This window comes from Ursus americanus, chromosome 11 (genome assembly GCF_024610735.1).
Source record: "Ursus americanus isolate L20-20 chromosome 11, mUrsAme1.1.p, whole genome shotgun sequence".
Taxonomy (NCBI): Eukaryota; Metazoa; Chordata; class Mammalia; order Carnivora; family Ursidae; genus Ursus; species Ursus americanus.
The window spans coordinates 26,283,866-26,311,012 of NC_142137.1; the positions used below are offsets into that span (position 1 = coordinate 26,283,866).

Consider the following 27,147-nt stretch of genomic DNA (forward strand, 5'->3'; position numbering starts at 1 on the left):
AGACTGGGACTATAAATCATCATCCTTGGCAGGAGCAAAGTTTACTCTTTCTCCTTTTGTGTCTGGACAGTTACCAGGGCCTGTGGTGAATTTTGCAATCTAGTTCTCAGAGTACCAGAGAATGTTAAAGCATTTACGTGGAGTTGGGGTAGGAGTGATCTGATCTCACTTGTTGGTTGTTTTGTTTATTTTGTGATTTTTTATGGGTGAGACCTTTTATATTTGGGGGAATTATAAAACATGGTTAAATATGATGGGAAGGAAAAGGATTTTTATAATTTTTAATAACTGTCTTATAGTTCTTACTACTAAAAATAAATCAATACCTATATGAAATTATGTATGGAGTACATTTGAGAACCAGAAATTAGCTTCTCCATCCCAGTTTCTGGGCATTCAGAATAGCTCAGTAGACATTCCATTTATTGTGTTTCAGTGATTCTAATACACATTTTTTTCAGATTTAAAAAAACGTTCTAAAATAGTGATATGTCTTATAATCATTATTGGCCTGAATTAAAGTTGGATTACTTCAGAGAGGATTTGCATTTGCCTCTACCAGTCATTTGCACTACTACCAACCTGAGACCATTTTAAATTCTCTGTTTAAGAGTTTGTTTTTAATCTCACTGGTAGTATGAATTCAGAGTACAAAGCTGTGTAAGAACTGTCTTTGGGATAAAATTCTATCTACTTGGTGCCTAGTACTTGAAAGGTAGAGACTCAAGTTTCCTTGCTGTCTCTTTCTGTGTGGTGGGTTTATTTTCCATTTATCCTTCTCTTCATTTGTAGCCTTTCTTTTGTTTCAGCTTTATATGAGAAGTCTGTTTTTTTTTCTCATGGTACATAAAAGAACAATGCATCTTATAATAGATGGTGGCTTAGAAGAGACCCATTGGACACTTGGTTAGGCCTTTACTTAACCAGTCTTCTTCAGAACTTGTTTACTCGTATGGTAGACACACTTCTAATAAACAATGTCATTGTTACACATTTCTTTGTTCATTCCTCATTGGTGATTTTCAAACTTGAATTTGCATAAGAATCAATTGGGGAGTAAGAACTATATATTTCTGGGCCCAGAGATTCTGTTTCTGTGGACCTCGGTGATGCCCTCTCTCTCATCTGCACTTTTTTTTTTTTTAAGATTTTATTTATTTATTTGACAGAGATAGAGATAGGCAGCGAGAGAGGGAACACAAGCAGGGGGAGGGGGAGAGGAAGAAGCAGGCTCACAGCGGAGGAGCCTGATGTGGGGCTCGATCCCATAACGCTGGGATCACGCCCTGAGCTGAAGGCAGACGCTTAACCACTGTGCCACCCAGGCGCCCCTCTCATCTGCACTTTTAATAAATACCCTCAAGGTATTCATACCAAGGTGACTGAAGGACCACACTTAGAGAAAAAATTACTGCATATGTATCTAATTGCATACTCACGGTTTCAGCTGCCATCTATATTTATTGATGACTTCCAAATTTTTATGTTTAGTCTAAACCATTTTTCTTGGATGCCAAATTCATCTATAGAGCTGACGTGGCGCTATTAAAGGCAGAATACACTCTGACCCAGGCCACCTGGGTTCAAGTCCCAGCTCAGCCACTTAATAGTTGTGTGACCTTGGGCAAAGTTACTTAGCTTCTCAGGTGCCTCATATAAAGTGAAATTTGAATACCTCAGAGAGTCGCCTTGATCATTCAGTGGATTCACATATATAAAGTTCTTTGACCAGAGTCTGGCACATGATAAGCTCAATGTAAGTGTTAGCTGTTTTTATGTTGTTATTTTTCCACAAGCACGTCAAACATGTCTAAAATGAACCTTTTATACACCTTTACCACCCTCCGTTTTCTTCTTTGACTACAGTTTGATTTCTCCCTATCACTGATTTTCCTCATCCATGTCATACATTTTATGAATTCAACATCCGACTTATTTCTAATTTGTCCTCTCCTTTCTTTTTTTTTTGAGAGAGAGAGAGAGAGCTCGTGTGCGTGCACATGCACAGCAGGGGTGGGGAGGGGCAGAGGGAGAGAATCTCAAGCAGGCTCCACACCCAGCACAGAGCCCAAGAGGGGCTGGGGCTCAGTCGCACAACCCTGAGATCACGACCTGAGCTGAAATCAAAAGTCCGATGCTTAACAGACCAAGCCACCCAGGCACCCGTTGTTCTCTCCTTTCTATTCCCACTTGTATTGCTTTGGTTCAGGTCTTTATCACCTCTCATAGAATTTTGGAATAGCCTCCTAAATGGACTTCTACCCTCTGGTTGTTTTTCTTCATTTAGATCTCACAGAAATCTTTATCAAAGGCAGTCTGATCCTGCTCTTCCTCTGCTAGATGACTCTTATTGCCTGCATGGTAAAATCCAGACCCATGTGTCTGGCATTCAAAGCCCCTCCTAGCTCGTTTTTGCCCCCTTGTTCTGCAACACTCATTTGTAATCTTCCAGCTTTATATACTGCCTGTAGTAGATTGTCCAAAACAGTGGATTCTCTCTTGCTTTCATAACTTTGCGTAAATAAGCAATATAGCATGGTGATCAAAAGTGTGAGCTTTAGACCCAGACTGCCTAAGTCCAAATCCTGACTTTGCCACTTAACTAGTTGTGTGAACTTGGGCAAAACACTTTTTCTGTGCCACAGTTTGCTGATCTTTAAAATGGGAATAATTGTGCCTCATAGAGTTGTTAGGAGGATTTTACTAAGTTAATTTACATAAGTGTTCAATAAATGTAAGGTATCATTATTTTTATTATTACCATGGTGTTTCCTTTGACTGTACTCCTGATCTTCTCCACTAGCCATTCTCTCACTGTCTTTTGCCTATCAGATCCTATTCATTCATCTGTCATATCACCGTTTAATAACTACCTCCTCAGGGCACCCGGGCCGCTCAGTCAGTTGAGGGAATGGCTCTTGATTTTGGCTCAGGTCATGATCTCAGGGTCCTGAGATTGAGCCCCTAGTGGGGAGTTTGAGGATTCTTTCTTTCTCTCCCTCTGCCCCTCCCCCCGCTTGAGTGCTATCTTTCTCTCCCAAGTGAATAAGTAAATCTCTAAGGGGGAAAAAAAAAAAAGAACTACCTCCTCCAGGAAGCAATCTCTGAAGTCCCCAGACTTGCTTATGATGATCCTCTGGGTTCCTGTAGCACCCTTTTGTAGTATAATTAAACTCTGAATGCATTAAGGACTACCGATATTTTTCATATATATTTTTCATCTCTGAATGTCCAGTGAATGAGACTTGATTGTTTTGTTGTTTCTTATTTGCTATAGATTAGGAAACCCAATTAGAAAGGGGAGGGATATTCTATTAAAGACAAGTAAACAGACAGCTCATAAGCAGACTGGAAAGCAGGAGAAAGCAAAAGGTAAAAACAGAAAACAAAATCTGTAACTCTGGAACTTTCCAGTGACGGGACAAACAGTCCAAAAAGTATCAGTATGATTCTCCAGGTATCATAGTATATAATTAAAAAGCTATGATAATATCCTAAGTCATCCCAAAGATTAAATTGTGTAGAGCATACTTGGCCTAAAAGGAAGGATAGTAGAATAAACATTTTAGAAATATTTCTCTTAAAACTAGTTGAAATAGATTTTGGCAATTAAATAGATGAGCTTCAATTATTTATAATTGTCCGACAGCTCACTCCCCCCCTTGGGCTGCCTGTGTAATCAGTGCACTCCCATAATTAATTCTGACTATCGAATGTGCCCAATCTGTGTATGTGGATAGTTGGGGGAGGGGGGTAGTTAATAGGCTAAGAAAGTGAATTTTTGGCAATTAATATGAGCACTGTTAACTTTAAAATTCATTATGTTGACTCAATTTCTAAATTCTTTATACATTTAATAAGTTTGCCATCAACCTTTCTAAAGAGAAATGGTTAGAAACAAAGTTCAACAGATAAATATAATAAACATTGTAAGAATGTTGAAACTCTCTCAAAATAACTGATTAAAAAGAAAATTAGAACTTTCTGAAAAATATTAGTAATATTTTAAAATCCTAAGATTTATGATTTACTTAAGTAAAATGATATTACAATAAAACATTGTATGCAAAATATATATCAAAGTACAATATGTGATTATTTTTAAATCTTAGGATTGTATTTACAAAATTGTTGGGTTTAACCATAACAAACATTAGCGTAGAGAAGTAGGGAAAAGTTGTTGATCTAACAAATTAGTTTCAGTGGATTCATTTTACAATTTTTTTTCTTTGATTAGGCCCTGAGGATACAATGCCCCTTTGCAGAACACAGCAGTTTGGACTGCAGGAACTTACAAAAGAAATAAACATAATTGTCCTCCCTGAGTTTCTATTGATATAGGAGGCATAAGACCCTTAAAAATGAGATGTAAGTGCCCCAACAGATATCCATATAAATTTTCAATATTGTACATCTTCAGCTGTTTTTTTCCTCTGCAGAAATCTAGTTAAGAGGAAACTATTTGCATAAAAATACTTGTTTCTTATAAAACTGATACATGTTTATTGTAAAGAATGTATAAGAAGGTTGAAATAAGAAAATGAAAGTCTCCTGTTGCTCATCTATTAACATTTTATTATACTTACTAGTCTTTTAAATATGCTTATCTTTATCCCTTTTAAAAATTGTACTGTAATTATATAATTATATATTCTTTATTCACTTTATATTAAATTAGAAGCGTTTTCTCATGAACTGAATATTCAAGATAAACTACAGGTAAAAGATGATGGGGAGCTAATCATTTAAGTAATCTCAGACATTGTAAAGTTCTAAACTCACTGGATTCAAATTCAGTAAGGAAATATCTAACTTTCTAATTAGATAAAATGTTCATAAGTCCAGATATTTTAAATTCAGCAATTGATAAGCTTGCTTGGAAATCAGTTAGCTCTTATTGCATGGCATTGAGTTGCATTAACTGTGCACATAACAATTAGATGCTCTATTTTAATTTATAAAATATTTGTAAAAGATTGGCATTACTTTATATTCTTTTAAAAAAACTTAAATATTGTTGTACTCATATAATCATATTTCTCCTATCCAGACTCATTTAAGATAATGAGTGTGAGGGGAATGCACAAGAACACTTCTCCAAAGCCATTGGGTGGGAAAGAAAACTAGAGGGGCTGATTTTCCTGAGTTCTTGTATCCAGCAGGGCTGGAAAACTGACATTGTAAAGGTCAGCTGGTCTTGGCTAGAATAGAGCCCTGAGGGTGCTGCCTTGCTCCTGCAAAGAAGGCAGGCAAACAACCCAGGGGCAGACATATGGAAATAGCCATCCGAGGAGCACCTGGGGCACACAGTGAGGAGATTATTCACTCTTCTTGGAGCTGTCCCTGAGAGGTAGCTTCACAACATACCTCTCCAGGGACAAAGGAGCAGGAGCATGTGGGCACTATTTCCCTCCCCCACTCCTCAACATAAACACAGAGCCACCTGTGGAGGGCAGCTCACCTCAACACTAGCTGCCTAGCCTGCTTGCAACAAGTCCCACACCTCTGTGCTCTGGTGTGACAGCTCTGGTGTGACAGTCCTTCTCAGTCAAACCTCCCTCAGTCCTAGCATGGTGAGACTCTACCCCAGAAGATCAACACAGGCTTCTGCCCACACCACATCCCTAAAGCCTGGAGTCTTCAAAGTCAGCTGGCTTGGCTAGGATAGAACCAGGAGGGCACTGCACTGCTCCTGGAGAGGAGGCAGGCAAACAACCTGGAGGCAGACAGTGTGGAAACAGTGATCTGAGAAATGCCTGGGACACACAGAGGGGAGAATATTTACTCTTCTCAGAGTGCTTTACTGAGAGCAAAAGGCATGGAGACCCCTCTGTAAGGACAAAGGAGCAAGCAGGCACCATTTCCCTCCTGCCCCTCAGCATAAACACAGAGACACTTGCTGTAATCAGTACCATGCCAACATTGGCTGCCTAACCTGCTTATACCAAGTCCCACACCCCTGCATTTTGTTGTTACTGCCCTTCTTGGTCAGGTTTGCCTCAGTCCCAGCGTCGTGGGCCCCTTCCCCAGAAGACCAGCAGAAACCCCTGCCCACGTCTCCAACCAGAGAGTTCTGCAGGGCTTCATTTCTACTGGAATTAGTATCAGGTCTCATTTAACAAGCAGACCATAGTACACTTAGTTAAGACATACCACATTCTGGCCAAGGACAAAATGTTGCCCATTGCAGGCAAGGACAGCCTCTGCAGACAACTGGCCTGAAGGATACAGCAGCCATAACACAGCAACAGAGTGCATGCAGCACACACTAGAAACTTCCCCTGAAACACCAGGCTTTTTTAATACACAGAAGAAGATGGAGACTTAGACAAAATGCCAAGACAGAGGAATTCATCTTGACAGAACAAGATAAGGTCATGGCCAGAGATCTAAGTGAAACAGATATAAGTAACATGTCTGATAGAGAATTTAAAGCAACAATCATAAGGATACTCTCTGGGCTTGAGAAAAGAGAGGAAGATTTCAGGGGGGCCTTTACTACAGAGATAAAAAAGTTAAAAAACAGATATGAAAAATGCAATAACTGAAATTCAAAGCAGACTTGATGCAATGAGCACAAGGATGGAAGAAGCAGAGGAATGAGTAAGTGATATAGAAGATAAAGTGATGGAAAATAATGAAGCTGAACAAAAGAGAGAACTATGGAACCCAAGAATAGACTTAGGGAATTCAGTGACTCCATCAAACATAATAACATTCATATTAAAGGAGTCCCAGAAGAAAAGGGAGAGAAAAGGGGGCAGAAAATTTATTTGAGGAAATAATAGGTGAGAACTTCCTAATCTGAAGAAGGAGACACATCCAGATCCAGGAGGCACAGAGAACTCCCATCAAAATCAAGAAAAGCAGGCCAATACCAAGATATATTGTGATTAAATTTGCAAAATACAGAGATTAAAAAGAAATCCTAAAAGCAGAAGTCCCTATCTTACAAGGGAAGACCCATAAGGCTAGCTGCAGATCTTTCAATAGAAACTTGTCAAACCAGAAGGAGTGGCATGATATATTCAATGTGCTGAATGGGAAAAATCTGCAGCCAAGAATACTCTGTCCAGCAAAGCTATCATTCACAGTAGAAGGAGAGATAAAGCGTTTCCCAGACAAACAAAAACTAAAGGAGTTCATGACCACTAAACCAACCCTGCAAGAAATATTAAAGGGGACTCTTGGAGTGGAAAGGAAAGACCAAAAGTGACAAAGACTAGAAAGGAACAGAACAAATCTCCAGAAACAACAAAACAAGTAATAAAATGACACTAAATACATATCTATCAGTAATTACTCTGAATGTAAATGGACTAAATGCTCCAACCAAAAGACATAGGGTGTCAGAATGGTTAAAAAAACAAGGCCGAGCTATATGCTGCCTACAAGAGACTCATCATAGACTTAAAGACACCTGCAGATTGAAAGTGAGGGGATGGAGAAGCATTTATCATGCAAATGGATATCAAAAGAAAGCCAGAATAGTAATACTTCTATCAGACAAACTACATTTTAAACCAAAGATTAATGAGATGAAGAAGGGCCTCTGTCATAATAAAAGGGACTATCCAACAAGAAGATCTAACAATTATAAATATTTATTCCCCCAACATGGGTGACTCAAATATACGAAACAATAACAAACATAAAGGAACTAATTGATAATAATACAATAATAGTAGGGAACTTTAACACCCCACTTAAATTAACGGACAGATCATCTAAGCAGAAAATCAACAAGGAAATAATGATTTTGAAGACACACTGGACCAGATGGACTTAACAGATATATTCTGAACATTCCATCCTAAAGCAGCAGAATACACACTTTTTTCAAGTCCAGAATAGATCACATATACTAGGTCACAAATCAGGCCTCAACAAGTACAAAAAGATTGAGATCATACCATGCGTATTTTCTGACCACAATGCTAAGAAACTAGAAGTCAACCACAAGAAAAAATCTGGAAAGACAATAGATACATGGAGGTTAAACAACATAAAAGGATAAATTTTTAAAAAACCACGGAAACAAATGAAAATGAAAACACAATGTTCCAAAACCCTTGGAAGGCAGCAAAAGCAGTCCCAGGAGTAAAGTATATAGCAATACAGGCCTACCTCACAAAGCAAGAAAAATCTCAAACAACCTAACTTTACACCTAAAGAAGCTAGAAAAAGAACAACAAATGAAGCCTAAAGGCAGGAGAAGAAGGGGTATATAGAAACTGACAAAACAATAGAACAGATCAATGAAACCAGGAGCTAGTTCTTTGAGAGATTAATAAAATTGATAAACTCTACCCAGACTTATCAAAAAGAAAATAGAAAGGCCCCAAATAAATAAAATCACAAGTGAGAGAGGAGAAATAACAACCAACACCACAGAAAACAATTATAAGAGAATATTATGAAAAACTATATGCCAACAAATTGGACAACTTGGAAGAAATTAATAAATTCCTACAAACATATAAACTACCACAACTGAAACAGGAAGAAATAGAAACTTGAACAGACCAATAACCAGCAAAGTAATTGAATCAGTAATTAAAAAAATCTCCCAACAAAAGTCCAGGGCCAGATGACTTCACAGGTGAATTCTACCAAGCATTTAAAGAAGAGTTAATACCTATTCTTCTCAAACTATTCCAAAAAAAATAGAAATGGAAGGAAAACTTCCAAACTCATTCTACGAAGCCAACATTACCCTGGTACCAAAACCAGATAAAGACTCCACTAAAAAAAGAGACTACAGGCCAATATCCCTGATGAACATGGGTGTAAAAATTCTCAGTAAAATACTAGCAGATTGAATCCAACAATATACTAAATGTATCATTCACCATAATCAAGTGGGATTTATTCCTGGGCTGAAGGGGTGGCTCAATATTTGCATATCAGTCAACATGTTATACCACATTAGTAAAAGAAAGGATAGGAACCACATGATCTTCCAAATAGATGCAGAAAAAGCATTTGACAAAGTACAACATCCATTAATGATAAAAACCCTCAACAGAGTAGATTTACAGGAAACATACCCTGACATAATAAAAGCCATATATGAAAAACCCATAGCTAGTATCATCCTCAATGGGGAAAACTGAGAGCTTTACGTTTATGGTCAGGAGTAAGATAGGGATGTCCACTTTCACCACTGTTAATTTATCATAGTTCTAGAAGTCCTAGTCTCAGCAATCAGACAACACAAAGAAATTAAAGGCATCCAAATCAGCAATGAGGGAGTCAAACTTTCACGATTTGCAGATGACATGATACTCTATATAAAAAATCCAAAGACCAAAAAATTGCTAGAACTGATACATGAGTTCAGTAAAGTCAGGATACTAAATCAATTTACAGAAATCCTTTGCATTTCTATACACCAATAATGAAGCAGCAGAAAGACAAATCAAGGAATCAGTCCCATTTACAATTGCACCAAAAACCATAAGATACCTGGGAATAAGCCTAACCAAAGGGGTAAAATATCTGTATTCTGAAAACTATAAAACACTGATGAAAGAAATTGAAGAAGACACAAAGAAATGCAAAAACATTCCATGCTTATGGATTGGAAGAACAAATATTGTTAAAATGTCTGTATTACACAAAGAATCTACACATTTAATGCAATCCCTATCAAAATACCAACAGCATTTTTCACAGAGCTAGAACATACAATCCTACAATGTGTATGGAACCACAAAAAACCCCGAATAGCCAAAGCAATCTTGAAAAAGAAAAGCAAAGCTAGAGGCATCACAATGCTGGATTCAGGTAGTATTTACAAAGCTCTAGTGATGAAAACAGTATGGTACTGGCACAAAAATAGACACATAGATCTATGGAATAGAACAGAAAATCCAGGAATGAACCCACAACTATATGGTCAGTTAATCTTTGACAAAGCAGGAAAGACTATCCAGTGGAAAAACAGTCTCTTCAACAAATGGTGTTGGGAAGAATGGACCACTTTCGTACACCAAACACAAAAATAAATTCAAATGGGTTAAAGACCTAAATATGAGACAGGAAACCATTAAACTCCTAGGGGAGAACACAGGCAGTAACTTCTTTGACATCAGCTGTAGCAACTTCTTTCTAGATTATATTTCCTGAGGCAGGAGAGACAAAAGCAAAAATAAACTATTGGGACTATAAAAAGCTTCTGCGTGGCAAAGGAAGACTTAAGGAAGAATTAAGGAAGAGTTAAGACTCCAGTCTTAATTCAGGCCTAATTTTTTGTCTTAATTACTCTAGTAACCTCTTTGTCTCTCTGCCAATAATTTCTTCCCCCTCCAGTCTGTGTATCTCATAGCCATCTGAATAACCTTGTCAGAATGTAAACATGATCATGTTATTTGCCTTTATATCCGTCATTAGTTCCCCATTGCTTGATCCTACAGAAGACAGACTCTTCAGTGTGATGTACAAAGTCCTTTACGGTTTGGCCCTTGCATACCTTTTTAGCCATCTCTTACTGCCAACATTTATTCACTAGGCTCCAGTCAAATTCACTAGGGTCTATCATGTCCCTCAATGATTTTACATTCTGTCTCTACTAAATAAATATTTCCAAATTTTGTGCTCCTGTTAAGCCTCTTGTTTTCTTGTTTTGGTCTCTTGTCTATCTTTCCTCAGTGTCTGGTCAGGCTTGATTAAACAACTTTAATCGCAGAGTCAGGCACTAAAAAACTGATTAGAAACTCCAAATCCATTCAATCCATTTATTTTATCATCTTCAGTATCTTTGTTAACTTGGGCAAGTCATATTCCCTTCATCAGGATATTCCCATTTCCTCTTGGATATAATCTAGACTCTCAGTGTTCTGAGAATTGAATGTTCCTGCCTTGAGTCTGGTGCCACCCTCACCTATGCTGAGTGTCCCTCAATCCAGGGATACTCTGTAGTTCCTTTTTAGAAAAAACAAAACAAAACTTCCAGTCTTCTTCCCCGATGGGGGTAAAGCAGTCTTCTGGCTTCATAGAGAGACAAAGGCAGTTTGGGCATATAATTTACTAACCTAAACTTTCATGTTGTTTTCTAGTGTTTGGCTCTATCTTTATTAATTAGAGAGGTGCAGCGAATTCCTGAGCTGCAGAGTAAACTTAAAAGTCGCTTTTCTTCCTTGGGTTAGGAGACTGCCTTTTTTGCATTAGCTATATCTTATTACTCTTTGTACATCTGTTTTCTATTTTTCCAAAGTTTTGTTGTTGTCCTTGCAGGTTGATATCTTTTTTTAAAAAGTGTTTCAGTATTATTTTAGTGTGTTTCCAAGAGGGAGCAAAAGTTAGTGTGTATGTCCACTCTGGCATATTTACCTAAACTCCTCTTTCAAAACTGTTTGTAGTTCTAAATTATTTCTGACTTTACTTATTTCTCCATCAATCAGGAAAAGTTAGATAATCTCTTTTGTATTCCCATGACACTCTGTGTATGCTTTTGTTATGGAACTGATCCCATTGAGTCATATCTTGTTTTTAACTTGTCTCCCCTACCACATATTGTTATGCAACCAATCTACAGAATTTTTTCATCTGGGAAAACTGAATCTCTATAACTCCCCACTTACCCTTCCCCTCACCATTCGACTTTCTATGAACTTGACTACTCCAGATACTGCTTATAAGGGATCATACATTGTTTTGTCTTTTTTGTTGGCATATTTCACTTAGCATGATGTCCTCAGTGTTTATCCATGTTTCAGTGTGTGTCAAAATGTCTTTTTTTTAAAGGCCAAATTACATTCCATTGTATGTATATACATTTTGTTTATTGTTGGATATTTGTGTGGCTTCCATCTTTTGGCTATTGCGAATGATGCCATTATGAGAATGAATGTACAGATACTTTCTCAAGAGACCCTGCTTTCAGTTCTTTTGGATATACTCAGAAGTGTCATTGTCTTTTAAGACATTGATAATTTTTAAGGAAAACAGTTTCCCCCTCTGTAAAAAATAGAATGTTTTTCATTTGGGGCTTTAATATTGTTTTCTTATGTTGAGATTCAGGTTATACATTCCTGGACAGAATACTGCTTGAGTGACAGGTCTTTTTCACGGCTTCACATACAGAGGCACATGATGTCCATCTTACCTCTTAGGGGTGACATTAATTTTAATCATCCAATTCAAGTGTTATTTTGTTTCTCTTATATAGATATTCCTTTTTTTCTTGAAACTTATGAGGAATCTGTGGAAGAGATACTTCAAGACCATGCAGATATCCCACTCCTCATCAAAATTTCTACCCTTGGATTTAGTATTAATGCTTCTTGCCTAAATTAATCTTTACTATGATGGCTGCAAAATGATGATTTTTCAAATCCAGTAAGGGCTATTTTTTTAAAACCATTTTATTTATTTATTTGAGAGAAAGAGAGCACTGAGGGAGAGTGAGAGGGAGAAGCAGACTCCCCGCTGGGCAGAGAGCCCAGTGTGGGACTCGATCCCAGGACCCTGAGATCATGACCTGAGCCAAAGGCAGACACTTAACCGACTGAGCCACCCAGGTACCCCCAGTAAGGGCTATTTTCAAGTTAATTATTAATTGTGTTAAATAGATCAATTTGAATGTCAAGTGGTCAATATATTAAATGTAAGATTTGTTGCTACTATTAATACATTATACATGATAATCATTGAAGCATAATGATTAAGCTGCTTCTGAATTTTTGGAATGTAATAGTTATGGTATTCCTATAAAGTCATTGCATATTTTTAAAAAATATATAGTGTGCTTTTTTTTTTAAATATCACTTTTTTTTTGAGAGGGGGAGAGAGCATGAGCATGTGTGTGAGCGGTGTGGCAGGGGTTGGAGGGACAGAGGGAGGGAGAGGATCTCAAGCATGGGGCTTGATCCCACGACTCTGAGATCATGACCCGAGCCAAAACCAAGAGTAGGATGCTCAAGGGCCCCTTAAGATTTCACTTTTAAGAAATCTCTGCATCCAACATGGGGCTTGAACTCAAAACCCTGAGATCAAGAGTCACATGCTCTACCAACTGAGCCAGCTAGATACCCCTATAGTGTGCTTTTCTTACTCTCAGTTTACAGATTGTTTACCAGATACTCTGTTGTCTGAATCCTGCTAGTGAACTCTGTATTTAACTAATAAGTAAACAAATAATATTCACTTTCTGCTATTGAAGAAGAACAAACTTTACAATATGGAGTAGCTTTGGGAACTTTAGCTGAATGGAAAGATAAAAATTCTCTTTCCTTTTTAAAGCATAAATCTCATTCTATGTGTGTAATTAAAACTGGTTGGTTTAAAGCATTTAACATCTCTTAAATATGTCTGACGTTGTTACAGGTTCAAGCAATATGGCAGATTAGATGTTCAGAGAAACCTCCTCTGGTAAAGAACTCAAATGCTGTATAAAATGTTAAAACAGCTTTTGAAAGGCATGGCTGAATTGGAAGCAAAGTAAGGGGGAAAATATGAGGCTATATCTAATGAGAAAGCCCAGTTCCATAGAGATAATTGAGCCCTCGAACCCATTTTATCCCTGAGGACACCTTCCATGATCTCTCATGGCGCAGAACCTGGGCATTAAGGTGTTTCTGCTTGCATGGGGCAAAGGACAAATTCTGATAGTCATGCTCAGTGGTAAGTTTGGACACTGCAGTGTAAAAAGCTGGGATCCCCAAAGGATAAAACCTTCTATTAATGACAGGAAAATAACCTGCTCTTCAGAATGACACTGTTTCATCCTTGACTTTGGATGAAGTGGACAAAAAGAATCTCTCCTCATCACAATTCTATTCTCATGTGGGTTTGGAGTTGGAATTCATACTGCCCCCCCAAAAACACCAAAAAAACCCAACTCAATATAAAAGTTGTTTAATGGTGTCTTGGGTTTGGGATGCCCTAAGGACCAGGAGAAACAAATAGAAATCCTCTCTGAAGAAAATTGCTTTAAATACTGGCTTTGAAGTATTGGCTTTGAAGTATTTCCCTACTTAAAGGTCCAAGCATACAGGCTTATTAGAGACTATTCTTGGGATCAATACATGTGGAAAGAAGAGGAAGGAAGCACTATTAGAGAAGTCCAGCTTCAGTGAAGACCCAACAAAGGTTTCACTGATACTACAGGGAGCTCTGGAGATGGGGTGGTCCTTTGGAGTTGCCTTGAGTTGGGGCAAGAGGGTCAGGCATTTTTATCCTCAGTGGATGTGGGATGCCCCTGGAAGGAGCCTTGACCTTAGATGAGACAATATTCTTTAGACAAAGCAATCCCCAAAGAGGGCCAGCAGCCAAGAGCCACTTTCTGGCAGCATTCCCAGGAGCTGTGGGAAAAGTTCACATTCCTGAAAGGGAATCCAGGCAGTGCATCATAATGTCCACCACAATGAGCAAAGAAAACTTGTAGGTGAACATAGCAAGCATTGACTTTATAAATCAAAGCAATATTGTCTAATTTGTGTGGTTAAAATAAAAATAGAACTAAAAATTTCAGAACCATAGTATTATATGAGTCTGAAGGGGAGTGATTGGAATTAATGTCTTCTAGGATCTATGTTCTATGATAGAATACTATACAGAAGGGAAAATGAATACCATACAGCTTCATGTTCCAATATAAATACGAAGATACATTGAATGAAAAAAGTATGGTTCCATTTATATAAAGTTTAAAAACCATCAACACCAAACAATATATGGGTAAGGATACATACAAATATGATAAAACTTAATAGGCATTAAAATGAGTAACACAAAATTCAAAGCAAGGAATGGGGAAGGCGCACAGGGCTTCAACAGCACTATCACACTATTTCTTAATCTAGGTGTAGATACACAGAAATTTGTTTTCTTATAATTCCTTTAACTATACATGTATGTATTATGTATATGGTAAATTATTTTTTAACTCTATTAAGGTATTAAGGAGAAAGGAATCTGCTGGTCTTGGTAACCAGAACATGCTAAAATTATCTTTATCTCCTAAATTAAATTAGCTGTGCTAATCTGGATCTAGTCAAGTCTACTGAGATTTAATCAGAAATAAGTTATCACTTATATGATTGAGTCATCTCCATTTGATTTATCAATTTTGCCCTCAATTAGGGGATGGGATTACTCTTTTACAGGCATTTCAGATACAGGGATGAAATTTGAAGTTTGAAAATGATCCTAAATTCTGCAGCAAGTTTTTGTTAGATGAATTCAATATGTAATATAATAGTTATCACAGTCAATATTCTATGCAACCTCTATATCAATAAATATAGAAGCTCTCCTTTTTTCTCCCAAAATCTGTTTAATCCATAAAAATCAGAGAAAGCAGCTTTGAATTCAGCATGAGGATAGTGAGCTCTGTCTCTCTGGAGACATAGAGCAGAGCTTTGATGACTTGTTAAAGATACTGTGAGAGTAAGTTTGTATTGAAAGAAAGGGTTAGAAGAGATGGCCCCTAAGATGCTCTTAGATTTTACTAAGATTACACGATCCTATGCTTGATTCAGTGTTTCTTACCTCCCATTTCTCTCCAGAAGGCATTTTCCTGATGACTGTCCATTAGGGCAGTTTCTGTTTCAATAAATATAAATCAACCACGGTCCTTAAGAGATAATATTTTTCTCTAGCTTCATGGATTTTGGATTGCAGGAAACTTGAGCTGTGTGATTAGTAATTAGTTAGTGTCTCTGAACTTTGGCTCCTACATCTATAAAATGAGAAGATTGCAGCTGATCTAAATTTTAAATGGATATAGGAAATTTCCCTGTCAATTCTAGAACTCCCAAATATTTATGACTTATACAGATTTATGGTACAGTGGACTTCTCAAACATTTTGAGTATAGTCACCATTGTTTCAAACCAAATAACTTATATATCCTTTGTCACCTCTTAATACTTTTTGGAGGAAAGTATAAGATAATGTTTTTTTAAAAACCAGACTAGGGGCTCTTGGGTGGCTGAGTCAGTTAAGCATCTGCCTTCCGCTCAGGACATCTCAGGGTCCTGGGATCAAGCCCCATATCATGTTCCCTGGTCAGTGGGGAGTCTGCTTCTGCCACTCCCCATCCCCGTGCTCTCTCTCTCAAATATAAATAAAATCTAAAAAAAAAAAAAAAAGACTTTCACCGTATTCTAAAGTTACTTGAATTTGATTGTACTATTTATACGTCCCTGTAATTCAAATGTCTCATTTTTATAATTTTACAATGCTATAATTTTTTGAATGACACTTTAATCTTAAGTCTATAGCAGTATTCTTTCATTTTTAATAGAAATTATTAAGGGATAAATATTTTACAGTATTTTAGGTAAAAATACTAATATTTGGGTCAGAAACTAATAAAATTACATATAAATTAAATGTGAGTCAAAAGCATGGTTTTAGTTTTGTTCTCCCATTTGATTATACTGGGAAATTTTTAATTATTTTAAATTATTGCATACAGGATAACACATTAATAATTTCCTATTCAATTTATTAAGCTTAAGAAATTACTGAAGGTCAGTTATAGGGGGAAAATAAATCAAGGCAGAGTTACATAATTGTTTCACATCTTATCAAGTAGGAAACTCTAAATTGCAAATAACTTTATTATGTCCTCTAAATAGCATAAACCTTAGGCATCTGTTGTTATGTCCTCGTCACTATTCCTGTGTTTAATTCACTGTGAAACAAAGGTAAAAGTTGCAGTCAGTATATTACTTTGCTAGGGCTTCCAAAACAAATACCACAGACTAGGTGGCTTAAACAACAGAAATTTATTTCTCACAGTTCTGGATGCTACAAGTCCAAGATCAAGATGTCAGTAGATTTGGTTTCTTCTAAGGACTCTCTCCTTGGCTTGCAGATGGTTGTCTTCCACTATGTCTTCACTTGGTCTTTTCCTGATCCCTGGCACACATCCCTGGTGCATAATTTGTATGTCCAAATTTCCTCTTTTTCCAAGGACACCAGTTAGATTGGATTAGAGCCCATCCTAAGGGTTTCGTTTAAGGCCCTATCTCCAAACACAGTCAGTCTAAAATACTGGAGGTTAGAGCTTCAACATATGAATTTTGGGGGAATAATGAATTCAGTCAGGGAAATTGTATATAGTGTACTTTCCTGCCACAGAAGTTTTCAAGAATGAAAATTATTGATTCTGTGCAAATGACTTGCATGATGGGTACAATTGTTTGCACTGTGACTTACAGCAGGTTAGCTCACAGGATGGATGACATGACACAATTTATGAATCCTAGATGATTTTAAGCCAGGTAATTGAAGTTCTCTGCAAAAGGACATCCTAATTTGAATAAAATTTCTATGTCTTGCTGGTTTCTCTTCCTCTACTTGCCCTTTTAGCATGGGGCCTTTGGAGCTGTCTTCAGTTCTTAAATTATACCATCAGTGGTCTCTTCCTTTTCAAAATCAATTGACTTTTTAAAATCTAAACTACTCCCTCCTTGAAACAATCTCTTCTCTTTATTTCTGACATCATACTTTTCTGGTTCTTTTCCATCATAGGTTTCTCTTTCTCTTGTTTTCCTTCCTTATCTGAAATCTTTTCTATTTATACTTTTCCTTTTAGGTGACTTTTATTCTCTATGGTTTGATGTACCATCCATATGCTGACAATGCCATTCTTTATATTTCTATATTAGACCTCTCCTCCAAGCTTTAGACTCTTCTATCAGACTACCTATTTCATATCTTAACTTGGATGTCTCACACTTAGACTGGTGTTTGACACATATCAGTACTATATGAGTATTAGCCATGGTCTTTGTTTTTTAATAAATGGCACTATCATCTACCCAGTTATTTAAGCTAGAAAACTAGATTTCTCCCTTTTCTTCTCCTCTTAATCCAGTTCATCACTTACATCTTCAAGATACATCTTGCTTCTATACACTCTCTTCATCTCCGTTGTCACCACCGTAATCCAAATGCAGCATCATCTCACACCTGGCTAACTGCAAATGTCCCCGAACTATGGGCTGTTAAATATAGTGATTAAGAACCCAGGCTTTGGAATTGAACTGGCTAGGTTTAATTCCTGGGTCCACCACTTGCAAGTTGTATGACCTTGAGTAACCTCTCTGCCTCTACTTCTTCATTTACAAAATGAGAATAATAATAATAATAATAATAAAGCAGAATAGGAAGCAGAGAGTACCCCATTCCTAGAACCCATTGTAGTATCTCTGTTTCCTAATGCTGTCTCCCTAATAGTCTTATGCAGATATGATGGCATAGTCAGCCACTAGCAGGAATAGACACTGGTTGTTAAAAAGGACCATTTTGGAATAACTGCTTTCCTCAAAAACAAGTAAAAATGCTTTGTAGTACAGTATTTGTGTCTAGCACAGTTTTTGGGGGAGGAGGGAGGAGTATTTCTTTATGCAGTGGTTCCTTAGTTGCAGCCCACAAAGATATCTTAATTTTATATACAATAGAGAAAATGGATCATTTCCCTGGTTCTTTACAAGCTGTCAGTAACAGTTCTAGTTATAACTTGAGTTTCCCTAAGCTTTACTAGGCTATTGATGCAGATGAGGCCCACATTTCACAGCCTTTTGCCCCCACTTGCAAATCCTCTGAAATGCTCCACAGGATTTTCTGAGGTCTTTTCAATGACCTACAGCTAGGATCCATACCAGATATGTCAGAATCCTTGGAGGTTGGGGCTTAGGCACCTCTCTACTTTCAGAATTTTTTTCTCTAGAAATTTCTGTCATACATGCCCATGAATATGTTCCTTCCAGCTGCTCTCTCTCTCTCTTGCTGAATAGTACTAACAATGCACCAGTGCCCTCAAAATGTCAAAACTGTGTTAAGTGATCTCTAATAACTTTCCTCTTCCTTGGAATATAACATTCCACACAAGGCAGGACAGCTAATGCCCCAATCTTTTAGAGATATTGGTGAAATATTTCTCAGTTTTTACTTACAGTCCTCTCCCTTCCCAAGACCCACGTGTGAGTCCATGGGACTGGGTCAGAGATGAATTAGAATGACCATGACTGTGCTTTACTCAAAATTACTCCTCCCTTTCTCCATCAAGTGAGGCTTTGACTTTGGATCAAGCTTTCTGTACTTCTTTCATCTTCCTTCAGAGTGAGTTTTTCTCCCGGAATGCCACAGTTCTTTATGTATATAAACTTCTGGGTTTATGCACTGGGTTTGTATGGGTTTGTAACACAGGACTAGATTGTAAGGGTTAAGCTGGGACCTCTATTACAATGACATCCACTGAGCAGCATAGCGTGTCTCCTCTCATTTCTATACTTTTTCCTTTTTCTTCACCTACCAGTGGGTTGTTATTCTGCTTATCCCCACTTTAAGATGTGTTTACACATTTAATTTAAATAAACTTTAGTCCAAGTTTAACTTATTGGCATCTTCTAAGTAGTCATTCCATTTACATTAAAAACCTCAAATTTGAATTTGTTTTTTCACTGGTACAAAATCCGATTTGTAAAATAAATATTATATTTGGCAAAGAGGAAGCAGAGTCCTCCCAAGACCTCAGGGCATAGTGATTAATGGCAAAATTTCACTCTTTTTATTATTGGAGGAACTTACCAGGAGCCAAAAACTAAGATATCTTGAGTATCTCCAAGGTTCCTGGGATAGCTTCCGCCACATACCTCTCTCTGAAGATGTATAACCATGTTCAGAACTTCTGTACTTTGGGATCCTAACTCTACTTCATTGTGAGCCAGCTGTGACTAACTTTGCTCTCTTGTTTTTTGAGGGAACGGCAACTTAGATAGATGCAGTCTCCCATGGGGAGCAGACAGTATCTGAGCAGCAACAACCTGGAGGAATGGAGACATGGTTAGTAAACGGTAGCTGATACTAATAACAATAGCAAAAAATCATGGCTTCTCAAGATCAAAGAGCGTCAAATATTCTAGCAAAGCTTCCTAGGCTATTTAACTTTATTTTATTAAAGATTTATTTATTTATTTTAGAAAGAGAGAGTGTGTGTGTGTGTGTGTGTGTGTGTGTGTGTGTGAGCTTGGGGAGGGACAGTAGGGGAAGGAGAGGGAAAGAATCTCAAGCAGACTCCCTGCTGAGCACGGAGCCCAATGCAGGGCTCTATCTCAGGATCCTGAGATTATGACCTGAGCCAAAATCAAGAGTCGGACACGTAATCGACTGAGCCATCCAGGCGCCCCTTTTCTGAAGTATTTAAATTACAGAGAGGAAAAGAAATGATTTGGGGAAAATTAGACAAAAAAACTACCTGCTAAAATGATTGAAAGGGCTCTCCTAAAAAATAAAACGTTAAAATTAAATAAAGCCGCCCAGAATGACAGAGCTATTGTAGATTCTTCAGATAGAGAGATTCTAAATTATGATTAAAATGCTGGTGCATTGGGGTGCCTGGGTGGCTCAGCTGATTAAGTGTCCAACTCTTGATCTCAAAATAGGTCTTTATTTCACCGTCTGAGTTCAAGCCACACATTGGGCTCCACACTGGGTGTAGAGCCTACTTAAAAAAAAAAATACTGGCACATTAAATGGAGTTGTGTCATATTCAATGATTAGATTCAGAGATTGATATATCCAAAATTACCCTTGAAAATCCCTTAAGAAGCCAGTACATTGGAATTCAACAATCAGTCTTTGAGGATTGGATTATATGGGTGGCTTGTGTTTCAAAGCTATGTTGTATTTTAGAATATGTACTTGCCGTAAGAACCCTAGAGTCACACTGTTTGTAGAGAGATGCTCAGATGATGAGAGGTATATGAACTTATGATCAACTGAGAAACCAGCAAATTCACACCACCATATAATTAATGCTCACTCCAGAGCATATGCTCACTGAAAATAAGGCAGAATTATCCATACTATTTTTACAGTAAATAGTCATTTTTCTTTCTTGTATTGATGAGCTTATTATAATTGAATTTGTGATAATTAACTTCATAAAGAAACAATGCCACAGTATATGATTATGTATTTATGTTAAGTTTTACCTGAATTTTTGCCATTTAAATAGAAAAGAATGATGCTATACTATATTATTCCTTTATTCTCTACAGATAATGGATTCTGAATTAATGCATAGTATGGTAGGAAGCTATCTTAAACCTCCAGAAAGAGTGTTTATTCCATCATTTAGCCAGAATTATGAATCATCTCAGACTCACCACTCTGCAAACTTAGAAGTTACTGCTCCTAAAATGCTTCATAGTCCAAATAGCCAAGGTAATTCTAATATAAAATCATATTTAAAATTAGGGGAATGATATGAAATATATAAAGCTTTACATTTTTATGTAGAAAATAATATCATGTTTCTCTTAACAAAACTATTAATTTTGACTCTGTTGCTTAAAGTTTCCATAAACATAGATAAGTTATTTAACATTTTTTATTTTGGCTTCTTCAGCTATAAGGTGAAGATTAACAAGCTAGACACATAATTACAATTTTATCCTAAAAAATCACAAGAAAATAAGAAAATACTCTGAAGAATCAAAGGTCAGATTTGTAATCCTTCTAAACTAGATGATTTGAATACTATTGAATTAAGTAAAGTTGTCTCTTATTCAAGGATTAAATTCAGAAGTTGCCTATTTCCAAAATTACCCTTGAAAATTCCTTGGGAAGCTAGTACATTAGAATAACTACAAAATATAAGTATTGTAACTTTTAAAATATAAACTTAGGATATCAGAATTGAATTAAGAAAACATTTTATGACTTCAGGCATACCTATGCCATACAGATTACCTTCTAAAATGCTGGTTATCACCTTGCTTTTTAATATTCTATAATAATGGTTACCATTAATAAATAGACTAGCTCTGTGGAGTAAAAAACCACAAGAATATTCCAAATCAGCAAACCAGGTATTGCATATTTAAAGAACAATAAATATAATTTCTTTATCTCATTTGTAAAAAAAAAAAAAAAAAGAACCAAATGGCAATCTCTAGCAAACATCTTTCTAATTGGAAATGAACTACAGACATACCTTGGAGATATTATGGGTTCGGTTCCAGACCACCACAATAAAGCAAATATATCACAATAAAGTGAGTCAAATGAATTTTTTGGTTTCCCAGTACATATAAAAGTTCATTCAGACTATACTGTGGTCCATTAATTGTGCAATAGCATTGTGTTGAAAAAACAATGTGGTACATATCTTAACTAAAAAATACTTTATTGCTAAAAAATGTTAAGCATCATCTGAGCTTTCAGTGAGTCATAATCACTGATCACAGATTGCCATAACAAATATAATAATAACAGAAAGTTTGAAATACTGCAAGAATTACCAAAATGTGACACAGAAACATGAAGTGAGCAAATGCTGTTGGGAAAATGGCGCTGGTAGATTTACATAGGGTTGCCACAAACCATTGTTCAATTTGTAAAGAATGCATTATCTATAAAATGCAATAAAGTGACACACAATAAAACGAGGTATGCTGGCATATGAAAATTAACCTATAACATTTACTTATGTTCCATTCCACTCCAGTTTTATAGTTTGAAGTTATAACTGAATAGAAAGTGTTATTTGAAAATTTTGTAACTCCGAACATACCCGAATCATGATGATATTAATATAGCTGTATAAAAATCACAGTAGTACATGTGTACCACTTAAAATCTTTCAAGCCTGATGTGAGTTAAACCACTAGGTCATAATTTTTTTTCTCTGGTGAAAGAAACTGTATCCTAACTCATACGTTCTGATTATTTATACTATATCTTAGACAAAGAAACAAATGTTTGTGATTTAACTAAAATTGAACATATCAAGAACTGAGAAAAACCTTTGACATTAAACCTAAATTTCCATGTTAATTAATGACACTACATCTTAATTTTCTTTATCCATACAGACTCTTATGCCTCCTAGACTGTACATTATTTGAAGATAATTATTTTATTGAATTAAGTTTTGATTATTAGCTATCTCAAACCTAGAAAATTACTAAACACAATCATGAATCATAATAGTTTTTAGAAGATATGTTAGAAAAAATTTGTCCCTCTTTATAGCTTTTTAGTGTTTTTTTGAGGAATATATATTATATGTTTTTCTGGCTCACTAACAAAAATATGCTGTTCACTTTTATTGCTACTATGTAAGTGTTCAAAAATTTTCACTGAAGTAACAAGCAGATATTTTTCCAACAGCTCTTATTTTAGCTTTAAAAACTCTTCAGGAAAAGATTCATCGTTTAGAGTTGGAGAGGACACAAGCTGAGGATAACCTAAACGTTCTTTCCAGAGAAGCAGCACAATATAAAAAGGCCTTGGAGAAAGAAACAAATGAGAGAAATCTGGCACACCAGGAACTGGTAAAGCAGAAAAAAGGTAAGGAAATTCTATAGTTCTCAGAAACAAGGAGTTATCAAAATTTACAACTTGAAAATAAAAAGCCCAGTCTAAGATTTACTCAAATATCTTTGTTCTTATATATATTCAAACCTTAAGGCCTTGTTCACAGACAGTTTGATATTTGCATTAAAAAGATAGCACTTTGAGCTTACTTCTATTATATATTATCCCAGTTCATAAATTCTTGAGATTAAAAGACAAATTAAGTTTTTAGACAGATTGTGTTTAGATATTAGAATATTTTCAGAATACCAACAAAATCTAGTTTTTCCTATAATATAATTGAAATACTTTATATATTCAGTCAACACTGGTTTTTAAAATTTGAAAATATAAAGCAACACTAGTAATTAAACAATACGGAGACCATAAAAATGAATAAAAAATTTTCTTAACTTGAAAGATTAGGGGCGCCTGGGTGGCGCAGTCGTTAAAGCGTCTGCCTTCGGCTCAGGGCGTGATCCTGGCGTTCCGGGATCGAGTCCCACATCGGGCTCCTCGGCTGGGAGCCTGCTTCTTCCTCTCCTGCTCCCCCTGCTTGTGTTCCCTCTCTCGCTGGCTGTCTCTCTGTCACATAAATAAATAAAATCTTTTAAAAAAAAAAAAAGATTAATTAGAGCAAGTGGACAGGTAAGTACAGGTTTCTGTGGAAGTTTTGAAAAAGACATCTGGACTTCAGTTTTAGAGATTTAAAACATAAGTTCTTTATATAATTTTTACCTCATGATGTATGGCTTTCTTTTTCCTTGTACTACATTTACCCTCATAAATAAGGTTCAAGTTCGTGTTTCAACTTATAAATAGAGTGAAGAAATGAGAAAATTTTTTCTGAGGTAATTAGACAAAACTGGAATAAAGAGCTGAGGAAAGTAAAAAATTAAAGGATTAGAAAGAGGTTGCTTACTTCTTAAGAAATAACTATGCTATCAGTAGTCAAGAACAGAGAAAATGGGAATGGAAGATTGCATATACCTGAGTTGCCTGAAAGAGAAAAATACATTGATAGAAAAGAGACTTTTGGTCCTCTCTTTTTCCAGATAATGTCATTTCCCAGGAACAGCCAGGATTTTTATCATTCCACAAGTCACTGACATTTTACTCTTTCAGAAGTTTGCCCTGTGGGTCTTTTAGGGGAAGACAATGTTAAACTAGTATTATGTAGTTAATGAGATATTCACAAAATGTATGTCCACAACACTTACAGAGTCAGTACTTAGAACTAAAGAATCCTTGAACGTTTAGTTCTTTTTTTTTTTTTAATGATTTTTTATTATATTATGTTAGTCACCATACAGTACATCCCCGGTTTCCGATGTAAGGCTTGATGGTTCATTAGTTGTGTAGAACACCCAGTGCACCATGCAATACGTGCCCTCCTTACATTGAGCGTTTAGTTCTTGATTGAATTTATATAATGTATTTCTTGTGATTACCAAATCTCTGATCTATGTGATAATCCAGACATTATTACTTTTTCTTTTTCACAGATATTACTATACAGTTAAGTTCAGCTCAGTCTCGTTGTACTCTTCTAGAGAAGCAACTAGAATATACAAAGAGAATGGTTCTCAATGTAGAACGAGAGAAGAATATGATCCTAGAACAACAGGTAAACACATTTTCTATAGGAATATAATATAACTTAATATGTTTTTGAAGAATATTTAATGTCATGGGAAAATTGTATCATAATCTTAAGTAGGATAGAAAGCTATTTTGGGAGATTTCCACTTACAGTGAAGCAGAGTAGGTCATTTGAACCAAGCTTTCTGTAGAAGAAAACAAGAAAAACCGGGCAGGATATTAAAGACGAAGGAAGGAAGGGAGGGTGGGAGGGAAGAAAGGAAGGAGAAAGGATAGAAAAGAAAGGAGATAAGGGAGACAGGGAGGGTGGAAGAAAAGTGAAAAATACATAAAGGCATTGGAGTTATTGAAGTCATGAAAATCACCAATTCAAAATCTGTGTGTGTACTTAAATCCAAAGAGTTTGGCCTCCAGAAAGGTTGATTTCAGGCCTCATCCTTCTTAGGGAATTTCTGATTCCAGAAAAGTCCACTGAGAGGCTAAATAATGCTTTTCTTTTAAGATTTTATTTTTTTATTTGAAAGACAGCAGAGAGAGAGATTACACATGAAGGGGGGAGGGGCAGAGAGAGGGAGAAGCAGACTCCTCACTGAGCAGGGAGCCCGATGCGGGGCTTGATCCCAGGACCCTGAGATCATGACCTGAGTGGAAGGCTTAACTGACTGAGCCACCCAGGTGCCCCTAAATAATGCTTTCAAAGCTAAATAATGCTTCTTAATGCTATTAAGAAGTTGAAGTTAGATTCCAGGGCCTATCAAGAATAGGAACCTTGATAAATCGCTTGTGCTCTGAATGCTTTGTAAAGGTGAACAAGAAAGAAAACTACCCAAATTACAACTCTGTCAGAGTAATCCAGAAAATTTTAGTGTCTGAAATTGGATTAAAGTGATCCTGGATAGCTAATGTTCCTGGGGACATCAAATTATTTCTATAAACATTTCTTTAACACAGTGAAAAACTTGCAATCAGACATAACCAGGCAGAAGGAATTAAGCCACTATGAAAATTGCTTTCATTAGTGTTTTATAGTTTTCAGAGTACAGTTCTTTCACCTTTTTGTTTATTCCCAGGTATCTTATTGTTTTTGGTGTAGTGTTAAATAAGATTGATTCCTTAATTTCTCTTTCTGCTACTGCTTCATTATTGGTGTACAGAAATGTAACGGGTGCCTGGGTGGCTCAGTCGCTTGAGTGTCCGACTCTTGATCTCAGCTCAGGTCTTGATCTCAGAGTTGTGAGTTCAAGTCCTACATGGGGCTCCACATTGGGCGTGTAGCCTATTTAAGTAAAAACATTTTAAAAAAAGAAAGAAATGCAACAGATTTCTGTAAATTGATTTTATATCCTGTGACTTCACTGAATTCATTTATCAGTTCTAGCAGTTTTTTGGTAGAGTCCTTCAGGTTTTCTATATAGAGTGTCATGTCATCTATAAATAGTAAAAGTTTTACTTCTTCCTTGCTGGAACACTGATGAAAGAAATTGAAGATGGCAGAAAGAAATGGAAAAACTTTCCATGTTCATGGACTAGAAGAACAAATATTGTTAAAACGTCTATACTACCCAAAGCAATCTGCACATTTAATGCAATCTCTTATCAAAATACCACTTTATTTTTCACAGAGCTAGAACAAACAATCCTACAATGTATATGGAACCACAAAAAAACCCGAATAGCCAAGGTAATATTGAAAAAGAAAAGCAAAGCTGGAGGCATCACAATTCTGGACTTCAAGTTGTATTTCAAAGCTATAGTGATCAAAACAGTATGGTACTGGCACAAAAATAGACACATACCAATGGAACAGTTTAGAAAACCCAGAAATGAACCCACAACTATATGGTCAATTAATCTTCAACAAAGCTGGAGAGACTATCCAGTAAAAAAAAGACAGTCTCTTCAACCAATGGTGTTGAGAAGACTGGACAGCAACATGCAAAAGAATGAAACTAGACCACTTTCTTACACCAAGCACAAAAATAAATTCAAAATGGATTAAAGACCTAAATGTGAGACAGGAAACCATTAAAATCCTAGAGGAGAACACAGGCAGTAACTTCTTTGACATTGGCTGTAGCACCTTCTTTCTTTTTTTTTTTTTTTTAAAGATTTTATTTATTTATTTGACAGAGAGAGACAGCCAGCGAGAGAGGGAACACAAGCAGGGGGAGTGGGAGAGGAAGAAGCAGGCTCATAGCGGAGGAGCCTGATGTGGGGCTCGAA

General features: G+C 36.4%; 1 protein-coding gene across 10 annotated transcripts in view; it reads left to right on the plus strand.

Annotated features, from left to right (window-relative positions):
- Positions 1-27,147, plus strand: part of CEP57L1 (centrosomal protein 57 like 1) — a 76,404-nt gene that overhangs the window by 29,464 nt on the left and 19,793 nt on the right. For 3 of the 10 annotated variants that reach the window (XM_045798430.2, XM_045798434.2, XM_045798431.2), the window contains 4 exons: positions 19,721-19,803; positions 21,021-21,186; positions 23,137-23,316; positions 24,828-24,949. In XM_045798430.2, coding sequence (XP_045654386.2) covers positions 19,801-19,803; positions 21,021-21,186; positions 23,137-23,316; positions 24,828-24,949 — 471 coding nt within the window. In that variant the 5' untranslated portion in view covers positions 19,721-19,800. Of the gene's footprint in view, positions 1-4,099; positions 4,369-19,720; positions 19,804-21,020; positions 21,187-23,136; positions 23,317-24,827; positions 24,950-27,147 lie in introns of those variants that run through there. The other 7 variants (XM_045798435.2, XM_045798438.2, XM_045798436.2 and 4 more) reach the window with 4 other exon arrangements.